The sequence below is a fragment of the Nerophis ophidion genome, linkage group LG22 (genome assembly GCF_033978795.1).
Source record: "Nerophis ophidion isolate RoL-2023_Sa linkage group LG22, RoL_Noph_v1.0, whole genome shotgun sequence".
Taxonomy (NCBI): Eukaryota; Metazoa; Chordata; class Actinopteri; order Syngnathiformes; family Syngnathidae; genus Nerophis; species Nerophis ophidion.
The window spans coordinates 40,252,372-40,271,303 of record NC_084632.1 but is presented as its reverse complement, the minus strand read 5'-3'; the positions used below and the strand labels follow the sequence as shown (position 1 = coordinate 40,271,303).

Sequence of the window (18,932 nt, the reverse complement as noted above, 5' to 3'; positions counted from 1 at the left end):
TAGCGTCAATAGCTATTCGCTCAATAGCTTTAGTTTCTTCTTCAATACTTTCATACTCCAACCATCTGTTTCAATACATGCGTAATCTGTTGAATCGCTTAAGTCGCTGAAATCCGAGTTTGAATCCGAGCTAATGTCACTATATCTTGCAGGGTTATAATATTTTTTTATTTTTCAATAAGTCTCTCAGTTGCTTTCCAGCAATTGTATTTTCCCTCTTTTGTTCTCGCTCGTACTCTGGCTCCAGCCCCAACCCCGTGTCTCCTCCTGGCTGCTGCTTATAAATTAGATAAAAAGGCCCAGGTGGACCTTCTATGCACCTGTCGCTGATTTCGAGGCTGGTCCTGGCAACACCCCGCTTCGCTGCAGGCCACTCCCCCTCCACAGTTAGCTTTAGAATAACAATGTTATTCCAAAGAATAAGAGACCTATTATAATCTAGAAATGTTGGTCTTACTTAAAAATGCACGTGTTTAGTTGTGTTCAGTGTTGAAAAAAATATTACACGGCTCTTGCAGAAATACATTTTCAAATATTTGGATTCTTGGCTTTCTGAGCCAAAAAGGTTCCCGACCCCTGTTCTAATGCATCCTTATTTGATATGACGATAAAAAAAATACGGAATAAATGTCCAACTTGCTAAAACACCAAAATTGTGTGGGGGTTGAATAATTTTGATCACGACTGTTTTGTATTTTGTTTTTACTATTCGGAAAAAATACTGAGATACATATTGTATTTTGCAACTCAGCATACGGAGCAGAAATCACAACCAAAAATTTTAGGCGTCTTCACCGCAGTCTGTAGTCTTACTTAAGTTGTTTGCTAACAAACCTTTCAAAAACTAACTCGGGCGCATAACTTGGAGATGGGTCTATAGTTATTAACAGCTGTGGGAGCACCTCCTTTCAACAATGGTAAAATCAATCAATCAATGTTTATTTATATAGCCCCAAATCACAAATGTCTCAAAGGACTGCACAAATCATTACGACTACGACAGAACCCACAAAAGGGCAAGGAAAACTCACACCCAGTGGGCAGGGAGAATTCACATCCAGTGGGACGCCAGTGACAATGCTGACTATGAGAAACCTTGGAGAGGACCTCAGATGTGGGCAACCCCCCCTCTCTAGGGGACCGAAAGCAATGGATGTCGAGCGGGTCTAACATGATACTGTGAAAGTTCAATCCATAGTGGCTCCAACACAGCCGCGAGAGTTCAGTTCAAACACAGGCTGATTTCCATATTTTAGAATATCAAACCTATCAGCAGGAATAAACCTACATGTATTAGCTATGGAAGTGTGACATGGATGTTGACATGTAAACCTTCTGAACATTCGACTGATTTGGATGTGGCGATAAGGAAGGTTTGCAGTGAAATTCACTACTGAAGTTTTCTTGATGATACAACATAATCAACCCATAATAAATCAGTCAAATTCGAGAGACAATTGTTACTCCGACTCAGAAATCAGTGATCACATGCATTATACAAGAAATGATGTCACAGAATTGGCAACTCTCTAGAAGCGAGACTCACTTGGTGACGACGTGTAACAGGTGGTCTGTTAGGACCGCCTCCAAGACCTTCTCAGGATACTGGTAGGCGGAGAGGAGCTCAACTCCGCCTTTCAGGCTGTACAGGTAACCCGCAGTGGGAAGGGAGAAGAAGCAGAACACACAAGTCGGTTCGTCAACCGGAGACTGACCTTTTGCAGAGGAGCCACAGAAAAAAACAACATGTTAGTAACATATGGCGGGAGAGGGAACAGTACACAATTGTTGTATACAGGTGCTGGTCATATTATTAGAATATCATGAAAAAGTTGATTTCTTTCATTAATTCCATTTAGAAAGTCAAACTTGTAGAATGTATACATTCATTCCAAACAGACTGATACATTTCAAGTGTTTTTTGCCAAAAAGGAGATGATTATAGCTGACAACCAATGAAAACCCTAAATTCAACATCTCAGAAAATTAGAATATGGTGAAAAGGTCAGATATTGAAGTGAATTATATTTATATTTTTTGTGAAGTGAATTATATTTATATAGCGCTTTTCTCAAGTGACTCAAAGCGCTTTACATAGTGACACCCAATATCTAAGTTACATTTAAACCAGTGTGGGTGGCACTGGGAGCAGGTGGGCAAAGTGTCTTGCCCAAGGACACAACGGCAGTAACTAGGATGGCACAAGCGGGAATCGAACCTGCAACCCTCAAGTTGCTGGCACGGCCACTCTACCAACCGAGCTATGAAGACACCTGGTGCCACACTCTAATTAGCTAGCTAACTCAAAACACCTGGAAAAGCCTTTAAATGGTCTCTCGTTTTGATTCTGTATGACACGCAATCATGGGGAAGACTGCTGACTTGACAACTGTCCAAAAGATGACCATTCATACTTTAAAGAAGGAGGGCAAGACACAAAAGGTCATTGCCAAAGAGGTTGGATGTTCCCAGAGCTCTGTGTCCAAGCACATTAATAGAGAGTGAAGTGAAGTGAATTATATTTATATAGCGCATTTCTCTAGTAACTCAAAGCGCTTTACATAGTGAAACCCAGTATCTAAGTTACATTTAAACCAGTGTGGGTGGCACTGGGAGCAGGTGGGTGAAGTGTCTTGCCCAAGGACACAACGGCAGTGACTAGGATGGCGGGAGCGGGAATCGAACCTGCAACCCTCAAGTTGCTGACACAGCCGCTCTACCAACCGAGCTATACCGCCCGAGGCGAAGGGAAGACAAAGATGTGGTAGAAAAAAAGTGTACAAGCAAGAGGGATAACCGCGCCCTGGAGAGGATTGTCAAACAAAACCGATTCAAAAATGTGGGGGAGATCCACAAAGAGTGGACTGCAGCTGGAGTCAGCGCTTCAAGAACCACCACGCATTGACGTATGCAAGATATGGGCTTCAGCTGTCGCATTCCTTGTGTAAAGCCACTCTTGAATAAGAGACAACGTCAAAAGCATCAAGACAAAAAGGACTGGACTGCTGCTGAGTGGTCCAAAGTTATGTTTTCAGATGAAAGTAAATTTTGTATCTCCTTTGGAAAACAAGGTCCCAGAGTCTGGAGGAAGACAGGAGAGGCACAAAATCCACGTTGCCTGAAGTCCAGTGTCAAATTTCCACGATGGGTAATGGTCTGGGGTGCCATGTCATCTGCTGGTGTTGGTCCACTGTGTTTCCTGAGGTCTAGGGTCAATGCAGCAGTCTACCAGGAAGTTTTAGAACACTTTATGCTGACCAATTTTATGGAGGTGAAGATTTCATTTTCCAACATGACTTGGCACATACACACAGTGCCAAATCTACCAGTATCTGGTTTAAGGACCATGGTATCCCTGTTCTTGATTGGCCTGCAAACTCACCTGACCTTAACCCCATAGAAAACCGATGAGGTATTGTGAAGCGGAAGATGCCAGATGCCAGACCCAACAATGCTGAAGAGCTGGAGGCCACTATTAAAGCAACCTGAGGGTGCAACAGACTGGTGGACTCCATGCCAACAATTCAGGCAAAAGGAGCTGCAACTAAGTCTTGATTGCCGTACATGCTGAAACTTTCCATGTTCATACTTTCCAGTTGGCCCAAATTTCTAAAACATATTTTTTGGTACTAGTCGTAACTAATATTCTAATTTTCTGAGATACTGAATTTGGGATTTTCAGTAATTGTCAGTACTAATCATCAACATTTAAAGAAATAAACATTTCAAACATATCACTATGTGTGTAATGAATTGATATAATATATAAGTTTTACGTTCTGAATATAATTAATGAAATAAATCAACTTTTTCATGATATTCTAATAATATGAACAGCACCTGTAAATAGTAGGAACTGGAAGAGGGAGAGCCCCTTCTTTTAAAAGAGTCATATTTTGATTTTTTTAATACATTTAAAACACTTCCCTGTGGTACACATAACTTGTAATGTGGTACTTGGGTCAGAACGTAGCACAGATTTTGTATTACGGACCATTTTCAAGCCACTTTATGAGGGTCTCTTCAGAATGCGCCCTTTTATAAACGGTCTTAAACTATGTGCCGAAGCCCCCGTTTGACTGTGTCTCAAAAGGGTTTTATTAACATCTCCAGTTTAGATTCAAATATTTGGGAGTTATGGGAATTCCGAATAAGAAAAAAAAAAAAAAAAGGTAAGAAAAGTTACTTTTGCATAATATGACCACTTTAAGCTGCAAAAACTGAAATCTAAGTAAGATTAAATATCTCAAATAAGGGTGATATTTGCTTATTTTCTGTCTGATATGATCATATTTCTCACTAAGCAGATTTTATGTTACTTGTTTTAAAGGGGAACATTATCACCAGACCTATGTAAGCGTCAATATATACCTTGATGGTGCAGAAAAAAGACCATGTATTTTTTTAACCGATTTCCGAACTCTAAATGGGTGAATTTTGGCGAATTAAACGCCTTTCTGTTTATCGCTCTGGAGGGGATGACGTCAGAATGTGACGTCGCCGAGGTAACACAGCCGCCATTTTCATTTTCGACCCATTGTAAACATTGGGTCTCAGCTCTGTTATTTTCCGTTTTTTCGACTATTTTTTAGAACCTTGGAGACATCATGCCTCGTCGGTGTGTTGTCGGAGGGTGTAACAACACTAACAGGGAGGGATTCAAGTTGCACCACTGGCCCGAAGATGCGAAAGTGTCTGCCGCCAGAACCCCGTTGAATGTACCAAAGTGCCTCCACATTTTACCGGCGATGAAAGACATGGCACAGAGATGTATGGATAACCTGCAGATGCATTTGCAACAATAAAGTCAACGAAATCACAAAGGTGAGTTTTGTTGATGTTGACTTATGTGCTAATCAGACATATTTGGTCGCGGCGTGACTGCCAGCTAATCGATGCTAACATGCTATTTACCGGCAGTACTAAAGCAGACATGGCACAGAGATGTATTGATAACCTGCAGATGCATTTGTAACGATAAAGTCTCAGAAAACACAAAGGTGAGTTTTGTTGATGTTGACTGCCAGCTAATCAATGCTAACATGCTATGCTAATCGATGCTAACATGCTATTTACCGGCGGTACTAAAGCAGACATGGCAAAGAGATGTATTGATAACCTGCAGATGCATTTGTAACGATAAAGTCTCAGAAATCACAAAGGTGAGTTTTGTTAATGTTGACTGCCAGCTAATCGATGCTAACATGCTACGCTAATCGATGCTAACATGCTATTTACCGGCGGTACTAAAGCAGACATGGCACAGAGATGTATTGATAACCTGCAGATGCATTTGTAACGATAAAATCTCAGAAATCACAAAGGTGAGTTTTGTTGATGTTGACTGCCAGCTAATCGATGCTAACATGCTATGCTAATCGATGCTAACATGCTATTTACCGGCGGTGCTGAAGCAGACATGGCACAGAGATGTATGGATAACCTGCAGATGCATTTGCAACTATATTGTTTCCTTCCACCCACATTTAATGCGAAACAAACACTTACCAATCGACGGATTTAAGTTGCTCCAGTGTCACGAGATGAGAAAGTCCTGATCGTTTGGTCCGCACATTTTACCGGCGATGCTAACGCAGCTATTCGGCCATGCTATGGCTATGAATAGCGTCTATAGCTATTCGCTCAATAGCTTCAGTTTCTTCTTCAATACTTTCATACTCCAACCATCCGTTTCAATACATGCGTAACCTGTTGAATCGCTTAAGCCGCTGAAATCCAAGTCTGAATCCGAGCTAATGTCGCTATATCTTGCTGTGCTATTCGCCGTTGTTTGTTTACATTGGCGGCACTGTGTGACGTCACAGGGAAATGGATAGTGGCATCGCAAATAGCGAAAATCAAGCACTTTAAAGCTTTTTTTAGGGATATTCGGAGACCGGTAAAATTTTGAAAAAAAATTCAAAAAATACAACATGCCACTGGTAACTGATTTTTATTGTTTTTAACCCTTTTGAAATTGTGATAATGTTCTCCTTTAAATCTTTCGGTCCTAACTGATCTCAGTAAGATATTACACCTTGTTGCTGAGATTTGATGACCTGTATTGAGTAAAACATGCTTGAAACTAGAATATCAAGTGTTGCAAAGCTGTGTCCTTAACACTCACAAGTATAAAACTGCTTTTTCAAAGTAATATTTTCCTATTTAAAGCATGTAATAAAAAAATTATGACTTTGACACAATTGGGTCTCATAATTAAAACAGATAACAGCTAATTTGCTGTTTTATTGTCAATGAAACCATAGAAAATATGTTCTCTTATTGTAATACAGTTGGCACAGTACAGTAAATTGACAGTTAATATTTTAACATTTGACATTCCAAAAATTACATTTAAAAAAAAATTTGTCCGGGGGCCTGGCTGTATATACATATATATATATGTATATGTATATGTATGTATGTATGTATATATACATATATATATATATGTATATGTATGTATGTATGTATATATATATATATATATGTATATATATGTATATGTATGTATGTATGTATGTATGTATATATATACATATATGTATGTGTATATATATATATATATATATATATATATATATATATATATATTTATATATATATATATATGTGTGTAGCGACAAACTGTATTTAATGACAGTGGTTTTCTGAAGTGTTCCTGAGCCCATGTGGTGATATCCTTTAGAGGTTGATGTCAGTTTTTGATACAGTGCCGTCTGAGGGATCGAAGGTCACGGTCATTCAGTGTTGGTTTCCGGCCATGCCGCTTACGTGGAGTGATTTCTCCCGATTCTCTGAACCTTTTGATGATATTATGGAGCGTAGATGTTGAAATCCCTAAATTTCTTGCCATTGCACTTCGAGAAACGTTGTTCTTAAACTGTTTGACTATTTGCTCACGCAGTTGTGGACAAAGGGGTGTACCTCGCCCCATCCTTTCTTGTGAAAGACTGAGCATTTTTTGGGAAGCTGTTTTTATACCCAATCATGGCACCCACCTGTTCCCAATTAGCCTGCACACCTGTGGGATGTTACCAAATAAGTGTTTGATGAGCATTCCTCAACTTTATCAGTATTTATTGCCACCTTTCCCAACTTCTTCGTCATGTGTTGCTGGCATCAAATTCTAAAGTTAATGATTGATTGCAAAAAAAATAATAATGTTCATCAGTTTGAACATCAAATATGTTGTCTTTGTAGCATATTCAACTGAATATGGGTTGAAAATGGTTTGCAAATCATTGTATTCCGCTTATATTTACATCTAACATCGTCACAAGTTCTGTTTACAGGAGGGTTCATGACGAATAATGATTGAGAAGCGCTGGTATAAAGCAACGAGGAGATTATTAGGAAGAAAATCCCTAAATAAATAATTATTTTGTAATAAAATTGTATGAGTGAACAGAAATATAATTTTAAAAAAATACCATTGTTTGACAAATACTTTGAAACATTTTCTCATCCGTCAGTGGAAAAAAATAATGGGAAATGAACCTACTTGTGAATAGTGGGTGGAGTTTGAGGGAGTGAAGGTGTGTCTCTTCCACACTGCAACCCTGGAAGTAATCTGGAGTAAAACGCCTACAGGGGAGAGAACATTTATTAATATACAGTTGTGATCAAAATTATTCAACCCCCACACAATTTGGGTGTTTTAGCAAGTTGGACATTTATTCCGTATCTTGTTTATAGTCATATCAAATAAAGATGCATTAAATAGACAAATGCAACTTGAATTACATTATATTTTGTAACATACCAAACAGTGTCATTTCTCTTAATATCTCCATGACAAAATTATTCAACCCCTTGAAGATCATAACTCTTTAAGAACAGCATTTGAATAAGGTATTTTCAATCAGGTGTTGAAAACACCTGCAGATGTGATTAGAACCATAACGAGCAACAATTAAACCTATTGAAAAAGACTGTGACGCTCAGCTTCTTGTAGATCAGGGGTGCCCATTACGTCGATCGCGAGCTACCAGTCGACCGCGGGGGGTGTGTCAGTCCATCTCCAGCCAGGCTTTTAAAAAAAATAGACCTAAAAATTAGTGATCATCAATCTTCACCAAGACGTCACTTAAATAACATTCACGGTACCGGAGGGTCTTGTGAGATGACGCTGGCTGCTGCAAGATCATTATTATGAAAATATGACCGAGAGGAAGGCGAGAAACACTTTTTATTTCAACAGACTCTCGCGCCGTACCTTCCGTCAAAACTCTAAAGGCCGACTGCACATTTCCTATCTTCACAATAAAAGCCCTGCTTCATGCTGCCTGCGCTAACTAAATACAGAGTCTCGGAAAACTGGCGTGCACAAGCGATCCCTCAGAAAGCTGGCGTGCACATCACTTGTGCACGCCAGCTTTCCGAGACTCTTATTTTGTTAGCGCAGGCAGCATGAAGCAGGGCTTTTATTGTGAAGATAGGAAATGTGCAGTCGGCCTTTAGAGTTTTGACGGAAGGTACGGCGCGAGAGTCTGTTGAAATAAAAAGTGTTTCTCGCCTTCCTCTCTGTCATTTTGTCATAATAATGAACTGGCAGCAGCCAGCGTCATCTCACAAGACCCTCGGGTGCCGTGAATGTCAATCAAGCAAGCTACGGAATTTGCCGCCAATGTTTTTCTTGTAAAGTGTATGGAAGCTGGATGAATTAGATGCCAAAAACCAACCACTTTCATGTGGTATTGTACGGAAAGGACAACTTTTTTTCTCCTCCATTTGAAAATGTGGGCGTTATCATCATTACTGTCTGATTCCAATCAATGCAAGTCATCAGAATCAGGTAATACACCAACTTATATTCTTGTCTTTGTGAAAGAAAGACATCTATATGTGTTACACATGCTTGTATTATCATTAAACACATTTAACTTGCTTACAAAAATGTATCTTTCATAAATAAATAAATATAAATGATATATATAAATGAGGTAGATCCCCTTGAGTTGGTCAATTGAAAAGTAGCACGCCTGCAGAAAAAGTGTGGGCACCCCTGTTGTAGATGGTCAATGGTGTATTTGCCACATGGTGAAGTCCAGGGAGTGGTCAAAGAAGTCAAGAGAGGAGGTCATTTCTCTTCATAAGAAAGGATATGGATATAAGAAAATAGCAAAGACATTACAGATTCCAAGAGACACAGTTGGGATCATAATTCGCAAGTTTAAAGCTAAAGGCACAGTGGAAACACTACCTGGGCGTGGTAGAAAGAGGATGCTGTCCGGTATTTGAAGCGTACAGTGGTGAAAAACCCCCAGGTAACAGCTGAGGAACTACAACAGGACATTGCAGAGGGCGGACCACAGGTTTTGTCCCAGACAATAAGGCGCGCACTACGATATGAAGGCCTCCATGCCAGAACTCCCAGAAGCACCCCACTTCTGACTACCAGGAACAAGAAAAATAGACTCCAGTATGCCAAAAATAATCTGGACGAACCCCAAAGGTTTTGGGAAACTGTTCTATGGACTGATGAGACAAAACTGGAACTCTTTGGGCCTATGAATCAACGTTATGTCTGGAGGAGAAAAAATGAAGCTTACAAAGAGAAGAACACCTTGCCTACTGTTAAGCATGGTGGGGGGTCAATCATGCTCTGGGGCTGTTTCTCTGCCTCAGGTACCGGGAATCTCCAGCGCGTTCAAGGCATTATGAATTCTATTTCCTAGCAAGATATATTAGCTGCAAATGTCATGAAGTCAGTGACGAAGCTGAGGCTTGGGAGACGTTGGACCTTCCAACAGGACAAGGATCCCAAGCATACCTCCAAATCAACATCAGAGTGGTTGCAGAAGAAGGGCTGGGAGACTCTGGAGTGGCCTTCACAGTGGCCAGACCTAAATCCTCTAGAAAAGCTGTGGTGGGACTTGAAGAAGGCAGTTGCAGCACGCAAGTCCAAGAATATGAAGGAACTGGAGGCCTTTGCCCAAGAGGAATGGGCTAAAATACCTGTAGATGCTTGCAAGAAGCTTATGTATCACCTTTGAAGGATGTCATTACCGCCAAAGGCTGTTCTACTAAGTACTAAAGATGCATGGAACTAGGGGGTTGAATCATTTGGTAAATGAGATGTTAAGAAAATTGTCATTTTTTGGTATTTTGTCAAATACAGTGTTACAATTTAAGTTGCATTCGTCTATTTGACACATCTTTATTTGATATGACTATAAACAAAATACGAAATAAATGTCCAACTTGCTAAAACACCAAAATTGTGTGGGGGTTGAATAATTTTGATCACAACTGTAGAAACTGTGTTTCCTCATTGCTGCTTTCACTACAGACTGTGGTGAAGGCCATTTCTTGCCTGTATTTTCCGCTCCATATGCTGAAAGGCAATTAACGATACGTAACTCAATATTTTTTTCCATAAAGTAAAAACAAAAGACAAAACAGTCCTAGTGACTTGAGACACTAAGTATGTCAATATTTTGACTTAGTAAGTAAGCGTTTGCAATAAACTTTTGAAAAAAAAAGAGTTAAAAGTGGGGCCACATGCTGACATATTCTCAAATCCATCCATCCATCCATTTTCTACCGCTTATTCCCTCTCGGGGTCGCGGGGGGCGCTGGCGCCTATCTCAGCTACAATCGGGCGGAAGGCGGGGTACACCCTGGACAAGTCGCCACCTCATCGCAGGGCCAACACAGATAGACAGATAACATTCACACTCACATTCACACACTAGGGCCAATTTTTAGTGTTGCCAATCAACCTATCCCCAGGTGCATGTCTTTGGAAGTGGGAGGAAGCCGGAGTACCCGGAGGGAACCCACGCATTCACGGGGAGAACATGCAAACTCCACACAGAAAGATCCCGAGCCTGGATTTGAACCCAGGACTGCAGGACCTTCGTATTGTGAGGCAGACGCACTAACCCCTCTTCCACCGTGAAGCCCTCAAGTCATCATGCTTAATTTATTACAGCATTTTTGAAGCCTGTAGTTGATTTTTATTATGTAAATGTTAGATTTTTATCAACATGTGATAGCAGGGACCCTAGCATTCAAAACTAGGCTGCTACATTGCTAATGATTCATGTAACAATAGCTGAAAAAAATAGTACGATAGCAATAGGAGAGACTATTCATCCTTGAACACCATCTCCCGTCCAAAGGCAAAACCCAGTAACTCAATTTTGGTCAAAACTGAGCTGATAATAATTTTGGAGTTCCTAGGTGATATGCTTTACATTAGTGTATGCGATATTGTAATTTGTTCCGTAAGTAAGCTGTAACACGCATGGCAGGACCTAGCAACTACCACATAGCCGCGTGGATACAACAGAATAACCTAGTATCTCAAGGGACCAATCGGAGCTTCTTTGTCAGTCGCCTTGTTGTCTTTAATGAGACATTTGCACCAATGGGGGCCGACGGTCGACCTGATTATGTGATATTATGGCACGAGGGGATATTTGGAAGATTGGCCCGGGACGTTGCAAGCACCTTCATTAAATGTATTGTTCTTGATTCTTCCCCTTGCATACTCTTTTGGGCAGATAACTGTGGAGGTCAAACTAAAAACTGGACGCTGTACACGGCTCTTGCCCAATGTGCAAACGCAGAATGGGGCCCGCCCGAGATTGTGATAAAATATCTGGAGAAAGGGCATACGTTCATGAGAGCCGATTCAATCCATGGCTCAATCGGCAAGAAAATGAAAGCTCAAGAAAACATCTATACGTTTGATGACTTTGTAGATCTTTGTAAGACAGCATCAAGATAGATTGGTTTTCCTTGTTTTCTCAAAATCAAATAGAAGTGAGTTACTAGGTTTTGCCTTTGGACGGAAGCCATGGAGTTCATGTCGGCTTTATGATGCGGTTACATTATTATATCAACTATCACAGACAGAAATGCTTCATTCAACTTTTTGCTGCTTCAACACAAAAAACGGTAAAGTGAAATAACTTAGTTGTTAACTGTAGGTCAATAATGCTTGTCTTTCACTCAGACAGACAGGGCTTTGTTGACCGTAACACACACACGCAAGATGAACTAACGTTAAGGCGGCTGCCTTCACAACAACAAAGCGGCGCGGGAAACCTGAGAAACCAAAAATCTTCATGTTCTTGTGAACAATACACACGTACCTAAAGAGAACATATGAGAAGCTGTTTCGTCCTCCGTCTTCCAGACCCGTTTTTTCCATGGTGATGGGGACATTACAGTCTTTAGCTCTCTCACCGAGCAACTCCTGGTGTCTCGGAATGAGCAGGAAGTCAGTCTGGTCGTCAGCTTGATCTGTGTTGAGAAAAGTTAAGAAGGTGGAATTAAAAAAAAACATTGATCAAGTTACCCTATATGAATGTTGACCTGCGTGTTGCCTATCAAGCATAATGCTGTCTTAGCTGTTATTTTAAAGGAATTAAGCTACTAAAACTGTTCATGACAAGCCTGTTGCTGACTACATGAATAGATATCAAAATGTATTGTAACATTTTAAGTTAAAATAAATAGTAAATGAGAATCAAGGAAGTTTTTGTGTTACAATTTCATACATATTGTCAACATTTGCATTCCAAAATATGGGAAATCCTGGCAAAAATAGGCAATGAGGGATTTTACTTTTCTTCAACAAACTACAATTAAATAAAAACATAACATATTATAAGTAGAGATTTCCTATAATATCGGGCTGCCGATATTATCGGCCGATAAATGCTTTGAAATGTAACATCGGATATTATCGGTATCATTTTCAAAAAGTAAAATGTATGACTTTTTAAAACGCCGCCGTACGGAGTGGTACACGGACGTAAGGAGAAGTACAGAGCGCCAATAAACCTTAAAGGGGAACATTATCACAATTTCAAAAGGGTTAAAAACAATAAAAATCAGTTCCCAGTGGCTTGTTGTAGTTTTTGAAGTTTTTTTCAAAATGTTACCGGTCTCGGAATATCCCTAAATAAAGCTTTAAAGTGCCTTATTTTCGCTCTCTGCGAAGACACTGGCCATTTCCCTGTGACGTCACACAGTGCTGCCAATGTAAACAAACAATGGGAATACCACAGCAAGATATAGCGACATTAGCTCGGATTCGAACTAGGATTTCAGCGACTTAAGCGATTCAACAGATTACGCATGTATTGAAACAGATGGTTGGAGAAACTGAAGCTATTGAGCGAATAGCTATTGACACTATTCATAGCCATAGCATGACCGAATAGCTGCGTTAGCATCGCCGGTAAAATGTGCGGACCAAACGATCAGGACTTTCGCAAGAATCCAAATATTTGAAAATGTATTTCTGCAAGAGCCGTGTAATATTTTTTTCAACACTGAACACAACTAAACACGTGCATTTTTAAGTAAGACCAACATTTCTAGATTATAATAGGTCTCTTATTCTTTGTAATAACATTGTTATTCTAAAGCTAACTGTGGAGGGGGAGTGGCCTGCAGCGAAGCGGGGTGTTGCCAGGACCAGCCTCGAAATCAGCGACAGGTGCATAGAAGGTCCACCTGGGCCTTTTTATCTAATTTATAAGCAGCAGCCAGGAGGAGACACGGGGTTGGGGCTGGAGCCAGAGTACGAGCGAGAACAAAAGAGGAAAAATACAATTGCTGGAAAGCAACTGAGAGACTTATTGAAAAATAAAAAAATATTATAACCCTGCAAGATATAGTGACATTAGCTCGGATTCAAACTCGGATTTCAGCGACTTAAGCGATTCAACAGATTACGCATGTATTGAAACAGATGGTTGGAGTATGAAAATATTGAAGAAGAAACTGAAGCTATTGAGCGAATAGCTATTGACGCTATTCATAGCCATAGCATGGCCGAATAGCTGCGTTAGCATCGCCTTTCGCATCTTGTGACACTGGAGCAACTTAAATCCGTCGATTGGTAAGTGTTTGTTTCGCATTAAATGTGGGTGGAAGGAAACGTAATATAGTTGCAAATGCATCTGCAGGTTATCCATACATCTCTGTGCCATGTCTGCTTTAGCACCGCCGGTAAATAGCATGTTAGCATTGATTAGCGTAGCATGTTAGCATCGATTAGCTGGCAGTCAACATCAATAAAACTCACCTTTGTGATTTCGTTGACTATCGTTGCAAATGCATCTGCAGGTTATCCATACTTCTCTGTGCCATGTCTGCCTTAGCATCGCCGGTAAAATGTGGAGAAACTCCAGCACATTCAACGGGGGTCTGGCGGCAGACACTTTGGCATCTTCGGGCCAGTGGTGCAACTTGAATCCCTCCCTGTTAGTGTTGTTACACCCTCCGACAACACACCGACGAGGCATGATGTCTCCAAGGTTCCAAAAAATAAGTCCAAAAAACGGAAAATAACAGAGCTGAGACCCGGTGTTTGTAATGTGTTGAAAATGAAAATGGCGGGTGTGTTACCTCGGCGGCGTCACATTCTGACGTCATCGCTTCCAGCGCAATAAACAGAAAGGCGTTTAATTCGCCAAAATTCACCCATTTTGAGTTCGGAAATTGGTTAAAAAAATAGATGGTCTTTTTTCTGCACCATTGACGCTTACATAGGTCTGCTGATAATGTTCCCCTTTAAAGGCACTGCCTTTGCGTGCCGGCCCAATCAGATAATATCTACGGCTTTTCACACACACACAATTGAATGCAAAGCATATTTGGGCAACGGCCATACAGGTCACACTGAGGGTGGCCGTATAAACAACTTTAACACTGTAACAAATATGCGCCACACTGTGAACCCACACCAAACAAGAATGACAAACACGTTTCGGGAGAACATCCGCACCGTAACACAACAGAACAAATACGCAGAACCCCTTGAAGCACTAACTCTTCTGGGACGCTACAGTATACACCCCCCCCGCTACTCCCTATCCACCCCCCCACCTCAACCTCCTCATGCATATCCCAAATTACACTTCAATAATAAATATGGCAGTGCAATGTTGGCATTTTTTTTCCATAACTTGAGTTGATTTATTGTGGAAAACCTTGTTACATTATTTAATGCATACAGCGGGGCATCACAACAAAATTAGGCATAATAATGTGTTAATTCCACGACTGTATATATCGGCATCGGTTGATATATGACTGATATCGGAATATCGGCAAAAAAAGCCATTATCGGACATCTCCAATTAAAAGCATTCAAAAGCTTGGCCCAATGTATTTCATGACAGGGTCACTAAGCACTAAGCTTAGTGCCGCGGAACGGGTTGTGCCAGGACCGGCCTCGAAGACAGCGGCAGGTGCGTAGATGGCCCAGGTGGGCCCTGGTATCTAATCACCTGTCGCTTTCATTAGCAGCAGCCGGGATTGTGACACGTGGTTGGAGCTGGAGTGGGAGCGAGAAACGGACACAAACAAACACCTTGCTGGAAAGCAAAAGACTGGCAGGATTATATGACAATAAAGCAGTGTTATACCCTGAATCTGAAGCTTGCTCTCCTGGCAGTGTGTGGTGGTCTGCAGAACCCACTAGAGGGCATCCTTTACACACATCTTTTAAGACTACCTACTGAGGGTTTCCCATGGACATGAAAACAAAAACACTTAATGACGCTTGTGCACAACTCAAGTCTTCAATCAACCGAACATAACTTACGTACAAATGTTGCAAATATTCCATGATAGTGTCAGTTGATAAGAAATTGAATACTAGACCTTTTAAAATGTCTGCTACTCGTTTGTACGGCAGATTGAATGCAACACGCGGCTCCATGTGTGTATTTTTAATTACCATTTCTTGGTGCCTCCAATGACTCGTCCAGATCTTCGGCCTCAGGAGTTGTATCCAGTTTCAAGACCAGTACCTCCAGGTCAGCTTGCATCGCGACATATCCTGCACACAGTGCTACCTAGAAGGTTGAAGGGGAAATTTAAACAGGGATCCAATAAAGCAGGACAACAGGACTTCAAAATCCTAAATAATGTTTTGAAAGATCTTTAAAGATGATATAATTACAACATTCATGCCCGCGAGTTTTGTACCCTTTTGAGAAAGTGCCTAATTTTGCATGCAGGTTAACGGACAACAAAATCAATTGAGTAATAGGGATGTAACGGTGTTATGAATACTGAGGTATTTCTGCATCAAAATCATCATAATAAAACCGTGGCTTGTGACAATATAAAAGTTGGTCGCTGTAATTTTTTTCCTGGCATTTGAATTAGCCATTGTGGGTGGGGGCGTGGCCTGCGGGCCTGCAGCGAAGCGGGATGTGCTACGACCGGCTTTGAGATCAGCGACAGGTGCGTAGATGACACAGCTGAGAGTGTTTGTCTGTTAAAGGCAGCAGTCGGGAAGGAGAGGGGAGAGCTGTTGATGGTGGAACACGAGTCGGAGCAGAGCAGCGAGATCATTGATGTGCTCAATCGGGGCAAAACACGATTGCTGAAAAGCACAACGACTTTTGCACAATCCAACATGACTATTATAAAATGAACTGTGTTGTAAACTCTGAAAAGGAGTGGTGATGTCGATGACTGGTGGTCCAAAGAACCCAGAGGAGCAAGATCTCTGACCCAGGATGGACCGCTCGCCTGTATCGGTTGGGGACATCTCTACGCTGCTGATCCGCCTCCGCTTGAGATGGTTTCCTGTGGACGGGACTCTGGCTGCTGTCTTGGATCCGCTTTGAACTGAACTCTCGCGGCTGTGTTGGAGCCACTATGGATTGAACTTTCACAGTATCATGTTAGACCCGCTCGACATCTATTGCTTTCGGTCCCCTAGAGGTGGGGGGTTGCCCACTTCTGAGGTCCTCTCCAAGGTTTCTCATAGTCAGCATTGTCACTGGCGTCCCACTGGATGTGCATTCTCCCTGCCCACTGGGTGTGAGTTTTCCTTGCCCTTTTGTGGGTTCTTCCAAGGATGTCTGAGTCGTAATGATTTGTGCAGTCCTTTGAGACATTTGTGATTTGGGGCTATATAAATAAACATTGATTGATTGATTGAAGATCTCTACAGCCGGTCTGGAAATAAACTACATCTCCCAAAATTCCCTGCGGAGCGTGAGTGTCTGTGTGTGGAAGGTCGTAAAGAAGAGAAAATTATTGTTTTTTTCCCAGACATTTCCTGAAATGTTCATTAAAATCTAGCCGCGTCTTTTTGAGTTATGTTGCAAACGTAAACAAACCCTGGCGAAAACAACCTCTTTGGTCTGCGTATAATGCAGGGCTGTTTCCAAACCGACACAAAAAGCTGTTCAGAAGTTATGATGTTGAAACCCACATATTTTTTTCCCAATAACATTGAATGACCTTGTGATTTAAATGGATTTGTTATCCATGTTTTCAGTAGGACAAAAAAAAAAAGCACAACGCGGAACACAAGTAATATGAGAAGCTACTTGATAAACCATCCATCCATCCATTTTCCTACCGCTTATTCCCTTTGGGGTCGCGGGGGGCACTGGTGTACATCTCAGCTACAATCGGGCGGAAGGCGGAGTACACCCTGGACAAGTCGCCACCTCATCGCAGTACTTGATAAACCACCACCCAAAAAACATATTTGATGCCAAAGAGGCATCAAATTGTGAGGTATTTATACTATTATAATATTTAAAATATTACATGTGAAATTGTCAGGTCGCTTTTCTAAGAATCCGCACTTTCCAAAGTGTCCACTACAGAGGACACTGTTAAAAGACACTAACGTGAACATTATTGTTTTACATTTGTTACACAACATGTTTATTTTGTCAGTTTAAGGACTCTTAAATAAAAGTATATCTAAAAAAAAATTTAAATAAATATGTATATATATATACACATATATACATACATACATACATATATATATATATATATATACATATATATATATATATATATATATATATAGTGGTCAAAAGTGTACATACATAGCTCGGTTGGTAGAGTGGCCGTGCCAGCAACTTGAGGCTTGCAGGTTCGATTCCCGCTTCCGCCATCCTAGTCACTGCCGTTGTGTCCTTGGGCAAGACACTTTACCCACCTGCTCCCAGTGCCACCCACACTGGTGTAAATGTAACTTAGATATTGGGTTTCACTATGTAAAGCGCTTTGAGTCACTAGAGAAAAGTGCTATATAAATATAATTCACTTCACTTAAGTGGCTGTCCTGAGTTTACAATAATCTTATTTTCTTGTGATAGAGTGATTGGAGCACATACTTGTTGGTTACTTGTTGATCCGCTTGAGATGGTTTCCTGTGGACGGGACTCTCGCTGCTGTCTTGGAGCCACTATGGATTGAACTTTCACAGTATCATGTTAGACCCGCTCGACATCCATTGCTTTCGGTCCCCTAGAGGGGGGGGGGGGGTTGCCCACTTCTGAGGTCCTCTCCAAGGTTTCTCATAGTCAGCATTGTCACTGGCGTCCCACTGGATGTGAATTCTCCCTGCCCACTGGGTGTGAGTTTTCCTTGCCCTTTTGTGGGTTCTTCCGAGGATGTTGTAGTCGTAATGATTTGTGCAGTCCTTTGAGACATTTGTGATTTAGGGCTATATAAATAAACATTGATTGATTGATTGAAGATCTCTACAGCCGGTCTGGAAATAAACTACATCTCCCAAAATTCCCTGCGGAGCGTGAGTGTCTGTGTGTGGAAGGTCGTAAAGAAGAGAAAATTATTGTTTTTTTTCCCCAGACATTTCCTGAAAGGTTCATTCAAATCTAGCCACGTCTTTTTGAGTTATGTTGCAAACGTAAACAAACCCTGGCGAAAACGACCTCTTTGGTCTGCGTATAATGCAGGGCTGTTTCCAAACCGACACAAAAAGCTGTTCAGAAGTTATGATGTTGAAACCCACATATTTTTTTCCCAATAACATTGAATGACTTTGTGATTTAAATGGATTTGTTATCCATGTTTTCGGTAGGACAAAAAAAAATGCACAACGCGGAACACAATTAATATGAGAAGCTACTTGATAAACCATCCGTCCATCCATTTTCTACCGCTTATTCCCT

The 18,932-nt window shown here is 41.0% G+C and overlaps 1 protein-coding gene across 4 annotated transcripts in view; it reads right to left on the bottom strand.

The window, feature by feature from the left end:
• hps3 (HPS3 biogenesis of lysosomal organelles complex 2 subunit 1) overlaps window positions 1-18,932 on the bottom strand; it is a 76,790-nt gene that overhangs the window by 36,017 nt on the left and 21,841 nt on the right. For all 4 annotated transcript variants that reach the window (XM_061883828.1, XM_061883829.1, XM_061883832.1 and 1 more), the window contains exons 9-12: window positions 15,713-15,830; window positions 12,108-12,258; window positions 7,505-7,587; window positions 1,547-1,715 (exon numbers count right to left, since the gene is read on the bottom strand). In XM_061883828.1, the coding sequence (XP_061739812.1) occupies window positions 1,547-1,715; window positions 7,505-7,587; window positions 12,108-12,258; window positions 15,713-15,830 (521 nt within the window). The remainder of the gene's footprint in view (window positions 1-1,546; window positions 1,716-7,504; window positions 7,588-12,107; window positions 12,259-15,712; window positions 15,831-18,932) is intronic.